The sequence below is a fragment of the Pyrgilauda ruficollis genome, unplaced genomic scaffold (genome assembly GCF_017590135.1).
Source record: "Pyrgilauda ruficollis isolate IOZ18807 unplaced genomic scaffold, ASM1759013v1 scaffold1, whole genome shotgun sequence".
Lineage (NCBI taxonomy): Eukaryota > Metazoa > Chordata > Aves > Passeriformes > Passeridae > Pyrgilauda > Pyrgilauda ruficollis.
The window spans coordinates 21,662,889-21,684,742 of record NW_024508100.1 but is presented as its reverse complement, the minus strand read 5'-3'; the positions used below and the strand labels follow the sequence as shown (position 1 = coordinate 21,684,742).

At 37.1% G+C, this 21,854-nt stretch overlaps 1 protein-coding gene across 3 annotated transcripts in view; it reads left to right on the top strand.

Annotated features, from left to right (window-relative positions):
• SCFD2 (sec1 family domain containing 2) overlaps positions 1 to 21,854 on the top strand; it is a 184,610-nt gene that overhangs the window by 37,494 nt on the left and 125,262 nt on the right. For all 3 annotated transcript variants that reach the window (XM_041460194.1, XM_041460366.1, XM_041460277.1), the window contains one exon: positions 8,504 to 8,679. In XM_041460194.1, the coding sequence (XP_041316128.1) occupies positions 8,504 to 8,679 (176 nt within the window). The remainder of the gene's footprint in view (positions 1 to 8,503; positions 8,680 to 21,854) is intronic.

Here is a 21,854-nt window from a genome sequence, read left to right as displayed (position 1 = left end):
ATAGAACTTCCTGTAATGTGTGCTGTGATATCTTCATTTTGTAGGGTGCATCAGCCACAAGGACTGTGTTTTACACGAGGAAGAATTGATGAGTGTGGGTTGGGAGATGCTGATTCTGGCATGCAGTGGGAACACCTGCACTTGGGTGGAACACTGTTGTGGGTATCAGCACTAAGTAATGTGCTTTGTGTGTCTGACGATCACAGAAAGGACTGTAGAATTTGCTTATGTTAAAAAAGGAGGGGGATCAAACTTCAAGTGGCTGAAAGTGATGTAGAAGTAAAGGACCAAAGTGTCACCAAGAAGAGCATGTGCCAAAGGATTTAAAGCAAAGATAAAACATGTGCTGGTGTGCTTGCAACATCTGTAGGTAAAACTTGAGGTGGAACATGGCAGTTCAGTACCACTGTGTGGGCTGCCCAATGATTTTTTCCCCTCAAGTATAATTGTGTAAGCCTCTTCATTCAGTCTCACAAAGGATGACTCGTTACACCAGAGATGGTGAATTACATATGTACATACTCATACATCATCGTATTTTCCATCCCTATTTTTGCTTACCACCCAAAATAATTGTTAGGATATTCTCAGCTGCAGAAGTCTTCCAGAAATCATAAGAGAAATATTAAGTCCTGTGAATAGTGTACCAAAGAAGAACAATGACCTCCTTCTCTCTGGGGCAGTGTGCCAAGAACACAATGAAGTGCTTCAGTGTCTGAGAACATATGTCGTAGGGCTAAATGAGGACATGCGCAAGCCACCTGACATTCCTTTGGGAATGTTATTTTTAAGACAAACAAGTTGATTCATTTCTGTGAGAAGTTTAAAGTGTTCTGGATATGATTCAGCCAAATTTGTAGATTTCAAGTCCTTTTGTAGAAACAGTGAATTACTGTTTCCAGGGGTTACTTGGTTTTAAGGGCTGGAGACTCTCTGTTTGGGAGTTGGCCTAGTATTCTGTATTTATTAACTTGGTGGAAGTGGTAAAAACTAAGTAATAAAATCCAACTCCTATGCATATTTACTCAGGATTTTGAGAAGTATTTGGTAAACTGGTATGCCAGTATTAAATTACAAGTTTAATATTGATGGTAACCCCTGGGAAGCTTAATTCTGGAAGACAAGATTTCACCTGTTTATTCACACAGTTCTTTGTTTTTTTACATTTGCTTTAATATTTGGGAGGGTAATCAGAGTATATGGTAGACACTAGCTAGATATGATTGTTACTTTTCTGTGCATACTGACTTAACAATCAGAAGAGGCAAAACTGAATGGTAGAGTACACAAAGAAGGAAACAATCATTTGAAGGGCCAGAACATTTGAAAACAAAGTTCTGAAAGACAGGAAAGAAAAAAATTATCAATTCATGTTGAAACACCTAAACTATAAATTTGTCAGGGCTTTCAGGATGTATTTGAAAACATGAAACTGTAGATGGTCTAGGAGTCATAAATCATAACTAAGGTCATATTTAGACATCTGGATTTATGTGCTTAGAACCGAAAATCTTGATGATTGTATTAGAGTGCTTTAGTTATATTTGTCCCACCTAATTGATTAGGTTTTATTTGTTTTAAGGCATGTAAAAGAATTTCAAAAGTACAGGCAACAGAACTCATATTTAAGTGTGACTTCCATTTTGTAATAAAAGATTAAGGCTTATTAGGAGACAAAGCTAAAACAGCAAGCATATGGCACTTATGTGAATATAATTGGGCTCTATAAGAACAGTGTTAAAACAAGGATTTAATGATACCATACACATCTAGTGATAGAGAATAAACTCCTTTTGGGATTACTAGCTCAATGATACAGCTGATGGGACTGAAGCCAAGTTGGGTTAGATGTTCAAGCTCACATGGCAAGTGCTAGCTGAGTAGTAAATAGAGTTCAGCTTTATTTGTTCTGGGTATATGCCTCTATTCCAGAATTTGCTGAACATTAGCATAGTTGTTACCATTGTCTGTGGCTCCATGAAAGCCACTGCAATACACCCCTTCAGATGTGAGATGTGGCAGGGTCTGCCTCCCTCAAGGTCTTGAGATATACTAGAAAGCCTGTGACAGACAGGGGAGAGTGGCTGACCTCCAGAGCCTGTGTTCTGCAGATGTTGTTAAGGTGGCAAGAGGAATGGGAGTCAGTAAGGGCTGGTCACAGCTCTTCCTTGATGGCACAGTGCTGTGGGGGCAGGCAGCAGGAGCCTGCCCCTGCCTTGTGGCAGTGTACTTTGGGATGTACTTCAGGGACTGCTCACACTCCCAAAAGGGACTTATCCTGGCATTGCTCTAGTGGGGACTTGCTGTTTGTACTCATACCTGTGACCATGGGGTTACCTGGGTGCTGGTGTTTCTGCCACAAAAAACGGAGAGGTGTTTGTTGGTGGGAGATGAGCGTGTGCTGTTAGAAATAAGCCTGAGACATCTGTTTTCAGTCTGCTGTAAGGTTTAGAGCTCTTCAGGTCCAGAGCCTTATTCTCGAGAAGCCAGCCAAACAGCAGCCCGTACTGTCCTGCTTTCCTTCTCTCCAAAGAACTAGGGATTAGTTGATGTTCTTCTTTTCTTTCTTAACAGTTTAAGAGCTGGATGACTTTTGAAGTAAGCGAAACAAAAGTTGAGATTAAATTATTTTCCTGGCGCTTGTTGTTAAAGATTGTTATTGAAGCTTCCCAAGAAGTACAAAAGAATTTTGAGTTAATAACAACATCTGGAAATTAGACTAACAAGGAGATGTAAGAGGCATCATCTGCCCTGCTAAACTGCTCTGACTCAGTTTATCAAATATCCAGCTCCCTTAGCAGCACAGTTGCCCAGCTGGCTTTGTGGAGTACAAGAGCTTTCCACATTCCTCACAAGTATCCAGCGTTGCTACTGGGACTGATAGGTCTATGTTGCTCAGACTGTGGACAAGGAAAACAATTTATCTGGATTTCTTCAGCCCTCTACTGACTTGAAAAATCTCATCTGCGAGCACAAGCATGCCAAGATTGTTTCTTATTCTTCATTCTTTCAATGGAAAATGGACCTCAGCAAAAGGATTCCAGCCAGTGAAGCTCTGTGTTCTTGCATAAAACTGAACAAAGTTAAAAGCTGTGTGTATTTGGCGGTTCCTGCAGTCTTGGAAGAGACCACTGATTTACTCAGTTGGTCTCAAAATGTACTTTCCCCTTGACTTGTTTCCTTGTCCCGATGGAGATAATTAAGTAAGTGTTATATGAAAAAAATAAGGCCTGGATGTTTGGAACAGTGCATTGATCATTCTGGCCTTTGCTCTTTAAACACCTTGTTCATCCATAAATTTTTATTGGATGCATAAGCACTTTTAAATTCTGAATTTTAAAAAATTACTTCTACCAGTAAATGCATCTTGAAAAATAGTTATGTTCTTGAAGCAATGCCTGCATTGCACTACATAGACTGCAGCATTAATTTCAAATGGAAAAAAGTTTTTAAATTGTGTCTTAATGCCTATAAATGTGGTTTGTCCAGTTGACTTTTTGTTTAACTGTTAAGGTGAAAGTCTTTCTGTTCCACTCAGTCTACTCTTGCTACTCAAACCCAGATTTTTGACAGACCTTTAATATAAGTTGCTGGTAATTTCTGCTACAGTATGTCTATGTTGAGTGATCTGCTTTGCCAGTAATAGAAATACTTCTTCCCTTCAGACTAATTATGCATGTAATCATTTGTACATGTATTATGAACTGCACATATTTTATATGGTAAAACATTGATATTCAGTGCTGTTCTTTTCATATTTAGCAACAAGTTATTTATTCAATTAATTATTTTAAAAAAGAAAAACAACAACAAAAGCAAGCAACACCTTCTGTAATTGAAAAGTAGGCAAAATTGTTCTGCAGTTCTTTTGGGATCTGCTCTAAATTCTTGAAAGTTGGAGGTGGAATTCAACCAATATGTTTACAAATTAATTATCACAGGAATAAAAGATTGAAGGGAGTCATTTATGTTGAATTAAGTCTGTGAACATTTATGCAACTGCTCATTAGATACTCATCAAACCTCACCTTAGAACAAATTACATTTGTTTGCCTCCACTCTTGCCTCCACTGCTGGAAGACTGATTGATAAGTGATGTTTCTTAATATCTTGTGTAAATATATTCATGTGTTCTTTATATCCATTGGTTGTAGTACCAGTATTGAACTTTCATGCAAGTATTTTTAATGTATTCAAAGAGACCTGATTTTTTTTCCCAGCTGATGCAGGGACCCCATATAAGCCAGACATTTCTGTTTTGCATTCCTAACATTTAGTTCTCCATCATCCTAATTGTTATAGTGACCTCTCTGTGCATGCATCACAGTTTTGAGTTAAACTTCCAGGAATGGGAGTGATTTGAGCTGCACAGAGTGCTCCTGGAGGGAGGCTTTGTATTGAGGCATTTCTATGGCCTCTACATATTGAAGCATTCTACGGCCTCTGTTTTTACTACAACTGTATCACTTGAAAGGAATTGTACCTGCTCTTTTACAATGAAGAAGCCTAGACATTATTTCCTTCTTTTGTCATTTCCAGGTTTTAACTCTACATTTACAACTCTTACCCTGGCCTCAAAATGCATCATTTTTATACTGATAAATTTCATCCCACTTACATTTGTCCAATACTCAAAGCAATCCAGATCTGCTGGCTGCTCTTTCTCTGTATTAATGATGTTCCACAAGCTTCTGACAGCACCTGTTTTGGCATCATTTATTACCAAAATTTGTACTATAAATATGTACAAGCATAAAGAAGAACACTCTTACTTTACCTTTTCTTTTTATATAGTAGAACTTCTCTATTGCATATGACCTGCCATCTGGTTTTGGGTGTTTCTTAGGTGTCTTAAAATTCTTGTAATCCTAGTCTTTTCCCACTCTAATATGGTTATGGCACAATTAATGCTATGTTAAATCCATTTGCACTGTAATTAATTTGTTAATTGGTTACATCTCAATTTGACATGATGTTCTTTGATAAATGTACTTTGCATTTTATCCCATTTTTAGGTGTGATGTAAGATTTTTTTTCTTGGACATTCATCCTGAAGCTTTTCACACTCTTGATATCAGCTAAATAAGGTAGCTAATTTCACCATTTCTTTGACACAAATGTTAGATTTCTCTTTTCCTAGGCTAGTCTAGTCTCTGTTATGTTTTACTTTTTATCTTCCATTTATCAGAGCCCTAAAACACAGGGTTGCTTCATCACAATGATGTTCAGTGTTTTTTGGATGGGACAGGTCCCTTAGTAGTGAGACTGGTCACTACTGTGTCATGTTTCTGTTACTTCTGTAATAACCAGTCTCATTCTCTGCATTATTATTTCATTCTGTTTCCCAAGATTTTTTCTTTAGTGCACAAATATGTTAAGTGTGCCAAACAAGCCATTCATTGTTATTTAGCTGAATTAGTTCTCACACATCATCAGTCTGTTTTTCTTAGCTGCTCCCCATCCTCCTATATTCTGTTAAGTTTTGGGTTTCGCTGTGATGCTTCCCAGTGACTACTTAGTGATTTCATCCTCTCTCTTAGAGGCTTGAGGCATCAAAGTGTTGGCGTGATTTGTGTTGTTGTTATTTGTGTGTGGTGTTGTTTTTATTTGTGTGTGTGGTTGTTTTTATTTGTGTGTGTGGTTGGTTTTTGTTTTGTTTTAATATTGCTTTCAGTAGATGTAATTTTTTCACGTCCTAAATTGAGATTTAATGTAGTTGACTGAGTTTGGGACAAATGTACCTGTTTCACACATTCTGCTTAGTAACTGTTAATGGCAAAGGTTATTTTTAGACAATATGGAATTCCTGGCATTAGTGTAAAAAGGTTATCAGTATTTTTAAATCCCTTAACAGTGGTTGAGGTCAAGTTTTTCCTTTCCACATCCAGGAATTTAAAAATTATCAAGTGCTTTGTCAGCATAATGTATTTCTCACAGGTCAGGCTTTGATGCTCACACAGACTTCTGACTATGCATGCATCTAGAGTTTGGAGAGGCATATGACTGTGATGGAGCAGGAAGAAGAGAGCAGGACAAGACACTTGCACTAAAGTCCTTTTGCCAGTAGTTGCCATGTTCTTCTTGTGAACCTTGAAATATGCTTTAAGAGAACAAAATGAGAGTTGAGACATGATGTGGTTGAAATAGATCTCCTCTTGATTTCTTAGGACCTATCTACAGCATTGCAATGAAACTATTTGAAACAACAGAGGGACTTCAAAAATCCAAAGGGCTGGTAGGGTTGAAATTAGATTAACGGTAGTGTGTTGTGCTGAAATCTCCCTCTGTGAGCAAGCAGCAGGGAAGATGATGAGGATTTAGGCTTCAGGAAAAGTCATCTAATTGCTGATTACCACCAATTACTTTCCCGAATTCCTTTCCTCAGCTACTGGAATAGTAGAATATTGGAACTGTATTTATCAGCCAGCTGTCCAGGGAGTTGCTGTGTAGAAGCTGGCTCGAACTCTCAAACCCTGGATCTGAGCGGTTCTATGGGTATCGTAAATATCACAGATGAGATGCTGCGCTCCTTAATGCCAGTATACGTTTTGTTAATGACTTGCTAAAGTCAGGATTTTCCTTGTACTTACATATGTGTTGGACTTTCTTTTGGTGGTATTCTGAGGGTGGGAAAGAATTTGATTGTTTGTCTAAAATGGTGCTGAATGGCTCTCAAATTGATCCGGTGCTTCATCTGGATTCGCTTTCACAAGGAACAATGTGGAACAAAACTCTTGAATTTATTTTTTTAGTTGAAATCAGAAGTCTTGAAAGCCCTCCTATTTTTCTGATTCATATGAGAGAGGGGCTGGCAACTGCACGTTTTCTCAATTGAAGCAAGTTATCAGATTTTGAATAAGCTACAATATATCAGGACTGCTCTGGGTAATAATGCAGCCATTATCAAAGGTATGCTGCAAGGCATCATGGACTGACATTTTCAAATCACCGTGTAAATCTGCCTGACACAGCTTTAAAAGAAATAAAACAAGACTGAAAGCTCCAGTGTTTAGTCTAAAAACACACATGGCCGTGGTTGCTGTTTTAGCCTATGTGGGCTATCCGTGGAAGCCTTTTGTCAGCCCTCTGGCCTACTGAGTGGTGTCAGCTTGATTTGTGTGTTAATTTGCTGACTTTTTGGTTTGACGCTTTCCATTAAAATTCACATAAAGAGCCCGTGTGTTTTTGCTTTATTTAGCAGCTTTCCCAAATCTAAATGCTATTCCAAAGACCGCCCTTGATATCACTGAAACTAAGAGGAAGAGCTTTCAACATTTTCACTGTTGGAATAATTTATTTGCCATTTATATGATACTGAAGGGATGAAGGCAGATGGGGAGCCTTGTTAAGTGATGATATAACCAAACACAGAGAAGAAACACAGTGGCAGTTTTACAAGATTTTTTCCTTTATGGAAAAATTCTGACTGAAATGATCAGTGTTGTAAGCTATGAACCACTTAGCATCAGGACACCCTCATGTCTTCCTGGCACCAAAGATTGTCCTATTTAAGTTAAAGGATCCTCCTCACTCTATCTCATATATCCCTGCTTTTTAGGTCTGCTTTTCTTGAGGAAGATGACTTGTTACTGGCAGAGGCCTCCAGGAACCAGCCCTGGACTGGGTGGCAATCCAGACTTGCTGCTAGGATGGTGTTTTGACATCATCTTTGCCTGTCTGTTGATGGCATTTGCCATCATGTGTAATTGCCATCTGTGGTGATTTTCTTGGGATAGATGGGCTGCCTTCCTTCCTGAAAGAGATCCCTTCCAAAATATAAATTGCTTGAGCAGTTCAGCTGGCATTTTAATGGTGGATGGAACAACAGCTAATCCTGTAGTGTTCATCAGGCCCAAATGGTGCCCCTCATGTTCTTCTAATAAGAAGAGATCTACAGGGCTGTGTGTGGGCATTGGGGTGTTTATTTTCAAACAGCTGGTGAAATCATGCTGTGGTTACTGCATGTCAGAAACTGAAGGGTCACACCTTGGAAGTGTCCCTTCCAAGAAGAGCTCCAGAAATCAGTTTCTTGTGTCACTAATATTATATCTGCTTCTCAAGCCAAGACTAATCAAAAAATGTGCCCTCAGGAAGTGGTGGGAAGATTTGAATTTGCTGTAAGGTAAAAAGCTCACAAATTCTCGTTGGACTTCTGGTAAAAAAAGAAAGATTGTTTAGAAGTAGTCATCAAATATTATTTTCCTAACTGAAATGAATGTCCCTCTTTGTCTGAAAACAAAAGTATTACCCTTTATGTCACCATCTGTTGTACCTTGTTAAAAACCTGCCATATTACATGCCTCAAGGCACAATTCATGGATGATGTAAGTCTTTGTCCTGACCTGTTGCTGCAGCTGAAGCTCCCAGTGATTGCAGCAAAGCTAAGTTCAGGCCCATAGTGGAGAGGCCACTAATGTTCTCTATAACCTTTTCACTATAATTTAAAAAATTTAGTTTTGCATTTGTCTCCACTGATTGCTGTGTCCTGTTTTCCCTTCTACAGGCAGAGTCACCCCTGAACAGCTCAGCTCATACATTCAGCTTTTCCGAAACAATCTCAAAGCTTTGGAGAACCACTGTGGTCTTCTACAGCTTGTGCTGGCTACAGTCCAGACTTTGAAACACCCCCAGACTTCCAAATGGGACAATTTCCTTGCCTTTGAGAGATTACTTCTGCAGGTACACATTATGTTTAATGGTTTGATTTTCCATTGCATTCTGTAGCTTGTATTTTTTTTATGAAGAAGTGTGTTGGGATGTCTTGCTAAAGAGCTGTTCTTTATTACCAAATGGGTAAAAGGAATGGGAACCTACATATTTATTCTTTTATAGCTGTGTCTAAGAAATTATATAAACAAAGGAGTAGGCATTAAAGGTGAAGCATATAAGTTATCTGAATTGGGTGACAGTTTTACATTTATATGAAGTTTCAAGAAGATATAACTAATGGCATTGCCTAGGATTGTTGTTATTATCATCATTATCATTATCATTATCATTATCATTATATACTTACTGAGGTAATATGCTGAATCAAATGCAGAGAGGAGTTTGTTATTATGTAAGTGTAAAGCTTGTGTAATTTTCTGAGCTGGAAATTCCACGCACCAAGAGAGTGAGGTTTCTCTTGTTCAAAACTGTCATCTACCCTCAGTTTTTCCCACCACCACATTTTTTATGGCATCCTGTTTGTGACCACAGTATTATTTACATACCATTTTCTATCACATTTGGATTTCTCTCAGGAAATTAAGAGTTAGTGGTATTTTGAACTTTATCCTACTAACCTTTGGAGATGTACCAAACAAAGGAGGAGCTTTTTCTAAGAACCTAGTAAAGCTAATTTCTGCTGATGTTCACAGAAAGCTTAAAACATTTCTTCCTGTACTTTTTATTATTTTAATAATCTTCTGAAACCCTAGTAAGAGGCATGTTTTGATTAGCAAACTCCTAATGAAGTTAATGAGTCAGCCTTAGATGAGTAAAAAGCAGATACCTCTGTAAAAATCAGGTGTCTAGAACAACCAACCAATTTGATTCTCCCCATGATCTCTGGCAGCAGGGTAGAGTCCCTGATCCTTCAAGAGAATATGCCCATACTTCATAGCTTTGTAGTCAATGGCTTCCTGCAAGGTTTGGAAAGCAAAAACCTGCAAAACTTAGATAGTAGAAAGCTCTTGTCTAAATTCATTTTTAAAACTATTGTCTCTTGGTAAGACTGAAATATTTTTGAGTATCATAGGCAACTTCCTTTACCAAAAAAAAAAAATTCACACCTTAGGTAAAAGAATTCATTCTAGACATTCTTGAGTTTTTCTGTAGAGAATGGGATTGACAGCCCATAGTCCCCTTCTCTCTCCCACAGTGAGTCATGTCACATAGCTCTTCTCAGAGACTGGCTAAATTCCATCTTAAAACCAGTTCAGCTTTAGAATTAAAATAAAGCTGCAAGCTCAGCATTGTTTTCACAACAACATACAGCTGCCTATATAAATGCCATACAGTAAATCAGCAGGGAATGGGAAAACAGAGGTAAGGAACAACCAAACTATATATTTCATGAGAAAGAAATGTTTAACAAGCACTCTCATAATCGTAGGTGGCTTTGAATTATACCCTCTGCCTTCCACCCATCATATTAAGGTAAACTGTGTTAGCCAAAGCAAACTTTCCAGGCTAGCATTTCTAACTGTTCCTTAAGCATATACTTGTTTTCACTAGTTCAAACAACAGTTATTTTGAATTACATAGACTCTATTTTGAAGACAAAATCTGACATGCATTATCTGCTTCTGCGTGCATGGCCTGTTTCGAGCTGTTGACAGAGGCTTGCAGGGTGAACAAAGTGTTGAGACCCAGAAGACATTAGAGATATTTTTATTTTTAAAAAATCAACCAGGACATTACTTTGTGAGTGGTAGGTACATAGCACACTGCAGTAAATTTGATGCTGTGGTAGTTTATTTCAGCAGTACTACTGAGAAATTCTTTAGCATATTTGTTATGTTTCATATAGTTTAAAATAATAAATCTTAAAGAATCCTCAATTAATAGTACTTGTTTCAACATAGTATTGTTTCTATTGTATATTGGAACAACATGGAAGACAACTATTTCTAAAAGATCTACTGGGACTAATATTTTTAGATTCTGACAATGTAGGAATTCTAGATTTTCTGCTGATGGATGCATGTCAGACTTCAGCTGATGCTAAAGGAGATAATGCAGTAAAACCAGTTGAAGTTAGAATCCCAAAAAAATAAATCTGCACAGTGTTGGAATTTCTGTCATTACTGGATCTCTCTGATGGCTCTCATGATTCTCTGCTTAGTCTATTTCATGCTTTTCAGAAAAAAAATACATTGTTAATCTTTAGTCTAACTATTACACTGAATAACCTTCTTATTTTTTTCTTTTTCTCTCTACTCCTTGATTTATCCTTTTCAATTGCAAGTAGTCAGTTCAAAAAATGGTCTGCTAGAGGTCAAAACAGCCCACTTTACTATTTTGTCATAACTAAAATCTCTGCATTTTTCAGACTTATGTTGCCTCATTAAATTTTTTACATCTGCATCAAGGAAGTTTGGTTTTGACTGTAGGTCTCCTAAAAGTGCAGCTGCATATTTAGCACAGTGTTGTTCTCTCCTTAACTGGGATGGATGAATAGATTGAGAGTGAAATTAGATTATTTCAATGGAATCATGGTGTTGACCTCAAAGGAAAGAGGATCATGATCTAAGAGTATGCTTCAAAATGATTCATTTTGTTTATCACAAGTTTTCTCTGTGTTCTACTGCTCTACCTCTGCACATGATAGAGCTTTCACTACTGAGGAGTTTAAAATGCTGTCTGAATTGAAACAGTTTGTCCTGTTTACCAAGGAGATATCCTACCCTATTGTATTTTTCTTCTCTTGTGATCCTCTTTCTATTTTTTCTCATCCATAAAACTGATAAATGGGAAAGGGAACAGAGACCAAATGCTGCACCACACAGCCTGTAACTCTCCAGTATTCCTCATGTGACTGCCTTGTTTCCCTGCAAATGAAGATTTAATATTTAGGGAGGTAACAAAGTAAGAAAGAGTGTTGCCACTCCATACTTTTTAGCTATATTCCCTGTTCCTCTAAAATGTATGTCTCTATTGCAGGCTTATTAAACAGTATGGGCCCATGAAATATAAAAGCACAGGAGCTCTCTCCAGGGTAAACAAAGTATGACACTGTGAGAGAAAAGAAACTTGCTGTTTTTAACATATACTATTCATATATCTACTGAGCAGGGATTTTGCCTCCAAATTCAGTTTAAAAGTACAAATAGTGTGAATAGGACCATAATGTGTCCCAAGGGAAAATTGTTCCTCTTTGAATGGCACTACTCTAAAATTGCCGAGGTTGGGTGCTGCCTCTTAGAATTTGCTGAATCCTTCTGGCATAACTTATTCTCAAGATTTAAGAGTAAAATATTTGTCATACTGAGTAGAAGTCTATATTATTAATGCCCACCATTTAAATTCCAAGATTAGGATTTTTTTCAGTGACCCTTCCCAAAAGAGGAAGCTGTCTTTCTTCTTTAGGATGAGGACATTTTCTTCTTTTTTAAGATGTCTGGGGTAAACTTCCTTCTAAAACTGCAAATGTAGCAGCATTGTTGTCTTAGAAGAGCTGGATTGACAAAAATAAGGGTATCTGAAAGATTATTAAATTCATTGTTATTATAGTGTCAGAGAGGGAAATCTTCTTGAGATTTTTTGTGGCACAAAGTTTTTGCACCTGCTGCCCAACATTTCACAATTTCCTGGGAAATTAGACAGCTTCAGCATTGTTCTAAAAACCATGATGCTACCATTGGATCTCAGAACTGTCAAAATTTTGTGATGCTGATTAATGTCACATAATCTCAAGAGTAATTTGAATTAAATTCATAGTAAAGAATACTATAAAAACCCACAAACCAGACAAATTCACAAAATAAATCCATAACCAAAAATTATTAACACAGTTTCATCCTATAGATCAGTGGATATAACTACCTTTATGATGCCTATCTGACTAAAAGTCTTTTCAGCTACCATAAAAAAGAGAACATTAATATTTTAGCAAAAGCAACTGGAATTTTTAGTCACTCCTGGTAGCAATACAAGTAGGTCAAATACTTTGGTGGTAGAAGCTGTATACATACACTTAGGTGGAGAGCTCTTGACAGTATAATATTTTCATGTTTAAAATTCCAAGTACTAATTAGTACTAATTTGGTGCTGTAAAAATTTGTCAGAATACGGATTTTATTGTTGTCCTTGGTGTCTTGAGAAACAGAAAGTATAAACATGTTTTTAAGGAAACAGAGACTTAATGCCAGATGTCATTCCAATGTGTTTATTTTCCTTTTGGCAGAAAGTGGTTATGAGTTTAATCAATGACATCATTCTTTTATGAATATTACCGTTCAAACTCAGAAAAAAAAAAAAAAAGAAGTGGAAAAATCTCAATACTGCTGAGTATTTTCTATTGTAGTTAATGTTTCAGTAGCAAGATTTAATAGCTAGGGTATTAGTAACCACATCATCCTGTGCTGTGATTCTTTACCATTTTTACAAATGTAAGGTACACAACTCATTACTTAATGAAGGGTGACATTATTATTTATTTGCACATAATAGATTAGGCGTTCCTCACACACACATATGCCTGCACAGAATCCTTTGCCAATAAATTTGGAAACTCTTAAGACAGCTTACAAATTTTCCCTGCATAAAACTCAATGTAGTTTTCAGACTGCTCATCTTTTCTACAGGATACAGTGGTTATTAGGTAACATTTATTGACTCTAAACTGGTGTAAACCAAGAGCTTAAGCATGGGCTTGGGTCTGCTGAAACAAGCAGTTTACTAGAAAGAAGTGAGAAAATAGAAAAGCTTTTGTAATACTTGCTCTTGCTCTGCAAGAATAATTCATAGGTCAGCTGTTGAGAGACCTTCACTTCTACATAGACTAGATTAAGATCAGTGACGTTCCTTGTTGTTATTATTTATATTGCTTATTCTATGTGTAATTTATAATTACATAGCTCAGCTCAGTACAATAAATTATCTTTTTGGTGGCCTACAGTGTTGATCAGTTAATCTCTTCAGAAGAGATATTGCAATAGTATTTGGAAAGAAGGCTCATAGTGTTAGCGGTCCACAATTAGAGATTTTACATTTTAAAAAATAAATCTTGAAATTAGCTGAGTTACTTTTCAACATAAAGCTACATATGGAATGAATTGTCTTGGTGGGAGTCTTGCATGATACCATGGTGATTGCAAAGGTCATCCTCTGGAATTTGGTATCTTTTGGACACTGATACACTTCTGTCTTACACAACTAAACAGTCAAATGTAATTTGTTGATGAAGTGAAAATAGTCATGTATCAATTACTTAAGCTTCCAAATTATTTACTGTTGGTTCTTATTTAGCCATCTGTTTGTTAGACTTGCTGCATTTACACTGCAGTCTCCATTACTCCATTATATGTAAACCCATTTGGATTTCTCCCTTACACACGTGATCTTTTTAACTTCTTCAGTATTTATTCTACATGAAATTTATAGTAAATTTCATGGCCTTTCCTGGTATATACGAGTCCTGAAGTATCTTGACACCTGTCTCACATGGTCTCAGTTCATTCCTTTTGCTTGCTCAGTGCCTCTTATGCTTATGCTGCCTTGCTTTTAACTGGAATTCAGGTGTGTTTGTGTGTTTCTTAAACATTTCTATAAAGCAGAGCCCTAAATTGCTGGAGGCATCTTGGTACTATGGCAATACAGGTAAAAGAGTGAACTAAGTTTGAGCTCAAGTGATGAGCTCTTTTGAGTGTGTTTGCTTTTGTGTCACCATCTATGACACTCCATAGAGGAGGAGCTTGTTGGCTACAATTCATATGCCATGGGCTTAGGGAGCTTAGTTATGGGCCTTTTCCCAGTTTGACATGCCAGGATTAAGGCATTCCAAGTGGTTTTGCTCAGAAAGAAAGGTATGTATGTGTGTATATATACACATATAAATTACTTTATTCTATATGTATATATAGAATTCTTCTAGTTAAAATAGTTTCCTGTATGTAGAATGCTCTTGCTCAGACTGCTTTGAAAGTACACATAAAATACAGGTAAGGATTGTTTTAACATTAAATGAATGCTTTGAGAGTAAACAGAAGCTGTCTTTGTTGACAGTTTATTAATCTGTTGAAAGAAAACTATTTGAAGTTTTTCTAACTTTGGCTGACAAGGGTTTAAATTATTTTAAGTGTGGTTACCGTATCACATGGGAATTAAGAATATATTTCAGTATTCTTGTCAAAGAAATGTGTTTGCATTTGGTCTGAAAATTGCTAAGTATTGCCATTATGTCTCTTTTAAAACACAAAGATCTCCCTCCCTCACCCTGTGAAAGGGTTAATATTTTCTATCCAGACACAGGTCACCTGGAACCTCTAAAATGAGTACTAAATGAAGAAATGTCTTTCTTACATGAACAAATGTCAGTATCTGTAAAACTTAAAGCCTTGTGGGAAGAGGCTAAACATATTAAGTCAATTGGAACTGTTAAATTAATGTTCTATGTACAAAATCAAAATACTTCTTGTTAAATAAAAGAATCCCAATGTATAAATTATTGCAATTGGAGCCAGCTTTTCAGGGGGTAAAGCAGAAAACCACTATCACTCTCTCTACACAAATGCACATTTTTTTGTTAGAGGTTTAAGCAATTAATACCTTTTACTTGCCAGTTTTTTTAGATGATGTGTTGTGATTACATTGCAGCTGCTGTCTAGTTAACCCATCGTGCAGAAGGGCAGCATTACTCCCAGTGTCATATGAACACTGGTCACCAGTGAAACCTGGAGGCCTTCACCAGTCTGGGATCCCTGTCTGGAGCTATGGCCCTGCCTGTCACTTGCCATTCTTTCTCCTCTGTGACTTTTCTCTTAAAATGTAACATTAACTCTCTGCTTTCTGAAAGAGTTAATATTAACTGTGCCGAAAGGTGGGTGCCCACAATCCCTGCTGGTATATGTAGAGGAGTAGTGAAGTATTAACAATACTGAATAAATCATTATTTATTCTTTCACTGACAATTGTGCTCCAAGAGACAAAGCTTCTGTTGCATGTACTCCCGGCAAGTTCTTGCTTTGCTCTACACAGTGCTCCAGTGATAAGAGTTGCCTACTACCTGGTTTCCTTTAGAGGCAGGATCTGGTTTCCAGCTTCTTAAGGAGATTAGTACCACCCTCACAAAAAAAAAAAAAAAAAAAAAAAAAGTCTTGCTTCTTTCTGTTTTACTTGCACAGGACAGGCTGAGTTATACTTGAAATGTGTTTTTAAAAGCACTTTTCGTACATGGCAATTGTCTCCAATAGACTGGACAAATGTCATGGGCTATTAACCCACAGAAAAATGGCATGCATTATTTCGGATCCAACAAAGTGGAGGAGTCAAGAACTCTTGGCAGCAGCATCTTTTATGTTGGAAGGCAGGGACTTGTAAGCAGTGCCTTTTTAGATGTGGCTTCTCTGGTCACAGGTAAGCAGTATAAGACTGCAGATTCCTTTAGTTCATCTTTTTGCCTCTTAACTACAGAAATCCCATTAGCAATACCCATTCATCAGCCTCCTGATGGACAAGTTAATTATCAAGGTTTTGCTGAATACTGAGTCACGTGTGTTTTTGTGGTGTTAAGTCTCTGCTAATAAGCTCATCAATTTGATGTTAATTGAGTGTTACTGGCAGGCAAAGTCATATATGAATAGAGATGGGGAAGTAGACATCTCCATTTGTATTCTAGCATTTTATTTTGTATCAATTTCATTCACTATGCTACTCATAGTTATTTGATAAAAATATTTTTATTTAATGCTTTCAGTCAAAATGGTTCACTCAGCTTGTCATAGGCTAGGTTAGAAAGGCAAGGGGTTTATTTTGAGATGATATGTAGGATTTCTTAGCTAATAATTGTAATTGGATATTGCCCCCTTTTTAGAGCCAGACTGTTTACCTTTGGATTTTTTGTGCTTTCACTAACTATACTGTAGTCTTTAATGAAATGAGCATTGCCTTATTTTTACAGCCCCTGTGTCCTCCGTCCCAACAGATACTGTTGTAATAATAATGAAGTCAACACCACAAAGCACAGTGTATAGTGAGAGCTTTATTCATAGGAACTGCTTATCGTAGTGTTTCTTAGCTCAAAGGCAGTAATCACCTATCAAATCTCTTATCTGCAAACCAGTTTGATAGTGCCAGCACTGTATATGTGGGTTTGAGTGTGATTATATTAGTCTGTCAGTTTGGTTTTCCTTCCTTTGGAGGATATACTTGATTATTTCCTACAGACTGGCAAGGAGAAAGCAGAGAAACAACACAGTTGAAAACTAGTGGAAAACTTTACTGTGGGCAATATCCAGAATTAACAGTGGGACTGCCACTGTTTGTCTCCCCACCTTAATGAGTTATATTAACTTTCAACAGGCCCCCCACACTTCCTTGGATCAGATATTTCTAAGCACATGGAGCATGCATAGACATAGAGGTGCACTTTCAGTAGAAAAACAAGTATATTCTTTAATTTGATTTTGCTTATTTGATGGAAAACAAGGTGGTATCAATTTTCTGAGCTTTCAGGCCAGCTGAGATCAGGGTGGTCTAGGACTTAACTTCTTTTTCTGGCTTAAGATTTTGTCTTTTATGTGGTGAAGTGGAACTGGCAGCGTGTTAGAGAACTCACAAAACTCTGTTGTTTTCAATGAAAACCCCACTGCCAAAGGAAGCTACACAAAAAGACACTAGTACACAACAAACAGATTGTGGCTCAGTCCAGCTGTGGAGCCATGGTAGATTTTTGTTCATTATAAATTATAACATAATTGTTTGTATATGTATAGACTTGCTTGCTATTGTTTGCTCATTTTCCAGCAAAGAAGGCACCTCAGCTCTCCTTCTCTAGGTTAGAAAAGCAAGTCATGTTTGAAAGCAACATGCTGATTTGGCCAGCAAAATACTAGTGGAATTTTACCTTTGCAGTAAGTAATGAAGAATAATTTTTAAAATCAAATCTGGCTTGCCACTGCCTGTATAGTACCTACTTGCCAGACATGAGTTTTCTTGGGAAATGAAAAGAGATTTTCCTCTAGGGGTTGTCTTTCTTTAGGTTTTCTCCCGTTCACATCTCTTCAGTTAAGTTACCTTACATTGCCATGAAGTTTCTTTAGGGACTCTCTCAGTCTAAAAAGACGCCTCTTCAGAAGCCTCCCTATTTTACCCCATGGCACCATATTTGAGCAGAAGAACATTAAAATCAGCATATCATAGAACTGACAAAAGTGGATTTAACAGGACTGTAACAAGACTGCTTGATTCTCATTTGTATCCACCTTCCCCCAAAAAACAGAAGGAAGTGTTTGCTCCATACCTAGAAATCACCTGCATTGTCTATTCTGAAGCTTCTGTAGCATTTTAGTCTCTGTTTACTCTTTTGTGTATTTAATAAGAATGCTTTGTTAAATAAAAATGTGGTAGGCATAGGAGAAAAAATTAAATTTCCTTCTGGATGTCCCCCCTGCACCATCTCATCCCAGATTGTCTTTGTGTGCCTTTAAAACAAATAGCATGTGGTTCTGCGAGTGTTCTGTAATTTAAAGTAGTCGTGGTGCCTGCAGAAATGAAGGGTACTGTGCACACGTAAAACTTGTATGGTATTTTCTAATGAAATGTGACAGCCCATTTGTGCAGCTGTGTCTAATAAGGCATGAATACATTTAACTGCTGTTTACATCCTCACACTGTTTGTTTGAAGTACAGAAATGCTGTACATTCACATTAAGCAATCCAGTATAGAAATCTAACGTGGACTGACTATTGATGGGAAGTATTTCATGATTTTGTAGCAGGTTAAAACATATGGTTGTAGTTACAATAAATAAATTACTTGGTCCATAAACCGTTGCCATTCAGCACAACTGTCAGGTTGATGTAGGTTTATTCTTCAGGAAAATAAAATGTAGATAACAGATAAGTAATAGATTATAATCTGAGTCTCTGGGGAAGGGAAAAGTTTCAAATTCTTTTTAATGAGGGCACTTGGAAGAGAAGAGGAGAAGGCAATGTGCCAGAGATGAGAAACTCTCCAAACATGACTTAATTCTATTCATCAGTTTTTCTTCTAGTATTTCTTCCCTACCCATCCTCAAGTCTAGGGAAAATGAAATAGCTGCTAAGCCATAGGCAGCAAAGGATTCAGGCATGTTTCACAGTTGCATCTGATTTACCCCTGCATAGTACTGTTGCCTGTTCTGAATGGAGCAGAAATGTTCTTCTCTGATAAAAAGAAGGACCATTTTCTTTCAGGTTTTAAAAATTGTCTCTGGCTTTATCTGAATTTCTTAACCCATTATTCTTCTGCAACACAGAAACGGAGATAAGACAGTTGAATTTGGGAAGATGTAGATACTGTATTAAAATACCTGTAATTATTAATAGCTATAGATATTAAATGTATCTGCTCAGAAATTTTTTTTTTTTGCAGTAACAGTATCAGAGTGTGGTTAACATAAAGGATCCCTGAGCAAGACTGGCACAGATCTTCAACTGCCTTTTTATTAACATGTATTTTAATTATGGCTTTGGTGTCCCTGGTGACCAGGCTCTCACTGGCATGATTTTTTTTTAAGTTCTGTTTGGTTTTGAAAGTGTATTTTTATAAATAATTAATTCTTACATCTGTTTTAACAGATATGGTTATGAAAAAAAATCTGCAAGTCTCTGCTTACATCCCAAATAAAGAATATTTAAAAAACTAAAGTTCTTGGTATCATGTACCACTAGTTAAAGATCATTATCTCTACTGCACAGTAGCCTCAGCTGGACATAATTCTTCTGATTGTAACTATATGATACGTAGGAATAAATTTCAAAATTTATGTTATTGTACCAAAAAAAAAAAAAAAAAAAGGAAGAAAAAGAAGTGAAAAGCTCTCTTAGCTTTCTCACTTAATTTGATTGTCCTGCTTCTCTCTGTGTAGGTTTTTCCCCAGACTGTATTTTCTGATCAGATTACTTAGTTTCTGGAATTCCACAAAAATTACTCAATGCTCAAGGAGCCATTACACAACATTCAAGCACTCTGAATTTCACAGTTCTGGAGAGCATCTAGAACAACTCAGCACCTTCTGTGTCCCTCCTTTCTCCAAGTTCTCTTGGTGAGACCTTGGCTTCTGCCACAGTTGTTGGAAATTTGTGCTTTTTCTTCATCCCATGGAAGAAAAGGCTGTTTGAGAAGCTACCTACTGTAGGAGAGAAATGGTTCACAACATCTTCTCATTGCATCTACAGAGATGACAGCAGATGCACAAGGACTCACAGTGCTGCTGCTGCAAGGGAGTGTCACGCACTGGCATAGGCCAAGTTTGGCTTTGTCTACATGCTGATTTAGTTTCATCTGCAGGGTAGAGGTTGAATATGCTGAAGACATATGTGCCCACATTTAATTTGTAGGGGTCCGACTGCAAGCATTGGGAACAAATGTATTGATTGGGAAGGCACCATGTATTTTAGGGGAAGTCTTTTAACAGCTTACAAAATCCAGTGTTTTGCTTTGGGTTCTGATTTCATCCAATTTTTGAGCTACATGGAATGAAATTTTTTCTCTGTATGAATTCACCCATGTAAGACTATCGGTTTGAACTTCAAACATCAGCATCTGCAAATGGTTTTGATGCCTCTGTGAAATTAATTGTTTCCTAGCCTATCACAGTGTGCATATGTGTTTTATCCATAGCCTGAGCAAGATCTCCTTCAGAAATGATCACTAGCAGAAAATGAATTGTTTCTTTAGAATCTGATGGGTAGACTTAGAGTAGTAAGATAAGCACAGAGTGGTGTGCCTCTTCTCATTATGTTTCCCTGCTGTAAGTCAAAAGAGGAGACATAGTTTTAAGACATCACTAAAGCACTCTTGCCTGGCACTAATTTTTTTATCGTTTTCTGCATGTGTTGTTCATAGGAGTTTTATTTTCATAAAATATATAGAGGCCAAGGAAAGCTTTAAATCTTTTAAAATCTTTTAAATCTAACTCTTAATTGTTTTCAGTAAGTAATGGCACAGGAATGAAATTTCTTTGCGTAACAATACAAAAGCTAGATGCTGTCACACACAGGGAGAAACATATTTCAAGCAGATGGGCTTTCAAATGAGGATGGAAACAGCAACTCATGGACGACCAGGTGCCCAGTTTTTCTGTCCTGAAGAACGAAAAATAATTTACATATTTTTGTTTTTAAAACATTTGCATGTCATCTTGGTGTGATTACTGGCACATGTTGTATTGATTCAACTTTATTGTCACATTATTCTTTCACATTCAAGGATCACATGTGCTCCACATCTGGTGAACATGGAAAAACCTTTTGAAAAGCATCACCATATTTTTGTTCTTAGAAATGCTTGTGACAAATATCACAGTCTTGCATCTGCTTCTGCTATTGGTTGCAAACAGGATGCACTAGGCTGTGCCTACTGTCCAGTTACAAAACCACCAACGATAACATAATACATTTCCTGTTAGCTGAAGTGATTAACTGCTTGGCTATTGGTCCTTGTTCCTTGCATTAGAATGACTGATAGGAATGAACTTTTTTTATAGTTATTCTTGCTAAAATATAATCTTGCTTTTGAGGAGAGCGTGCTTTAAAAACCACTAGCCTAGTATTCAATGTCAAAAGTCTCCAAGAAACTACTACTTAAAACATTCTGGAAAACATTCTGGGAGAAAAAAAAAAGTTGAATGTTTTCCGACAGATCTGCCAGTGCAGTTCTGTTTGGTACATTGCTCAGTGCATTTTATAGTGACTGCATGACTGTTTACCATGCTTCATGACAATGATGTTGCATTTATCATGAATATCTGATGGTGTGAAGTACGCACACTGTGAACTCCATCTGTTTAGAATGTACATTTCCCGTACCAAACCAGTTGCATGCAAAGAAGATTGCAGTGTGCTTTTCACACATTATTTATTATGTAGGGCAAAGTTAGGCATCATGATTAGCATCTTCTTGTATTTCACCCTTAGGTGCATATTATATAAAATCTCATTTGGAGATACCTAAACCCAAACTCAAACCTGAAACATGTTTAGTTGGGCTTAGAGTGAAGGAGAAAATATTCTCTTGACTCAATAATGACCTTCATTTCTCTTTTGGGACTTGACTTCTGACACAGAGCGAGGGCCAAAATAAAACCCAGACTGAGTGAGGGCCCTGACTTAAACCTGCTTTTAATTAAGCCTTGTAAAGAAGCTTTTCTGCTAAAACTCTCAGG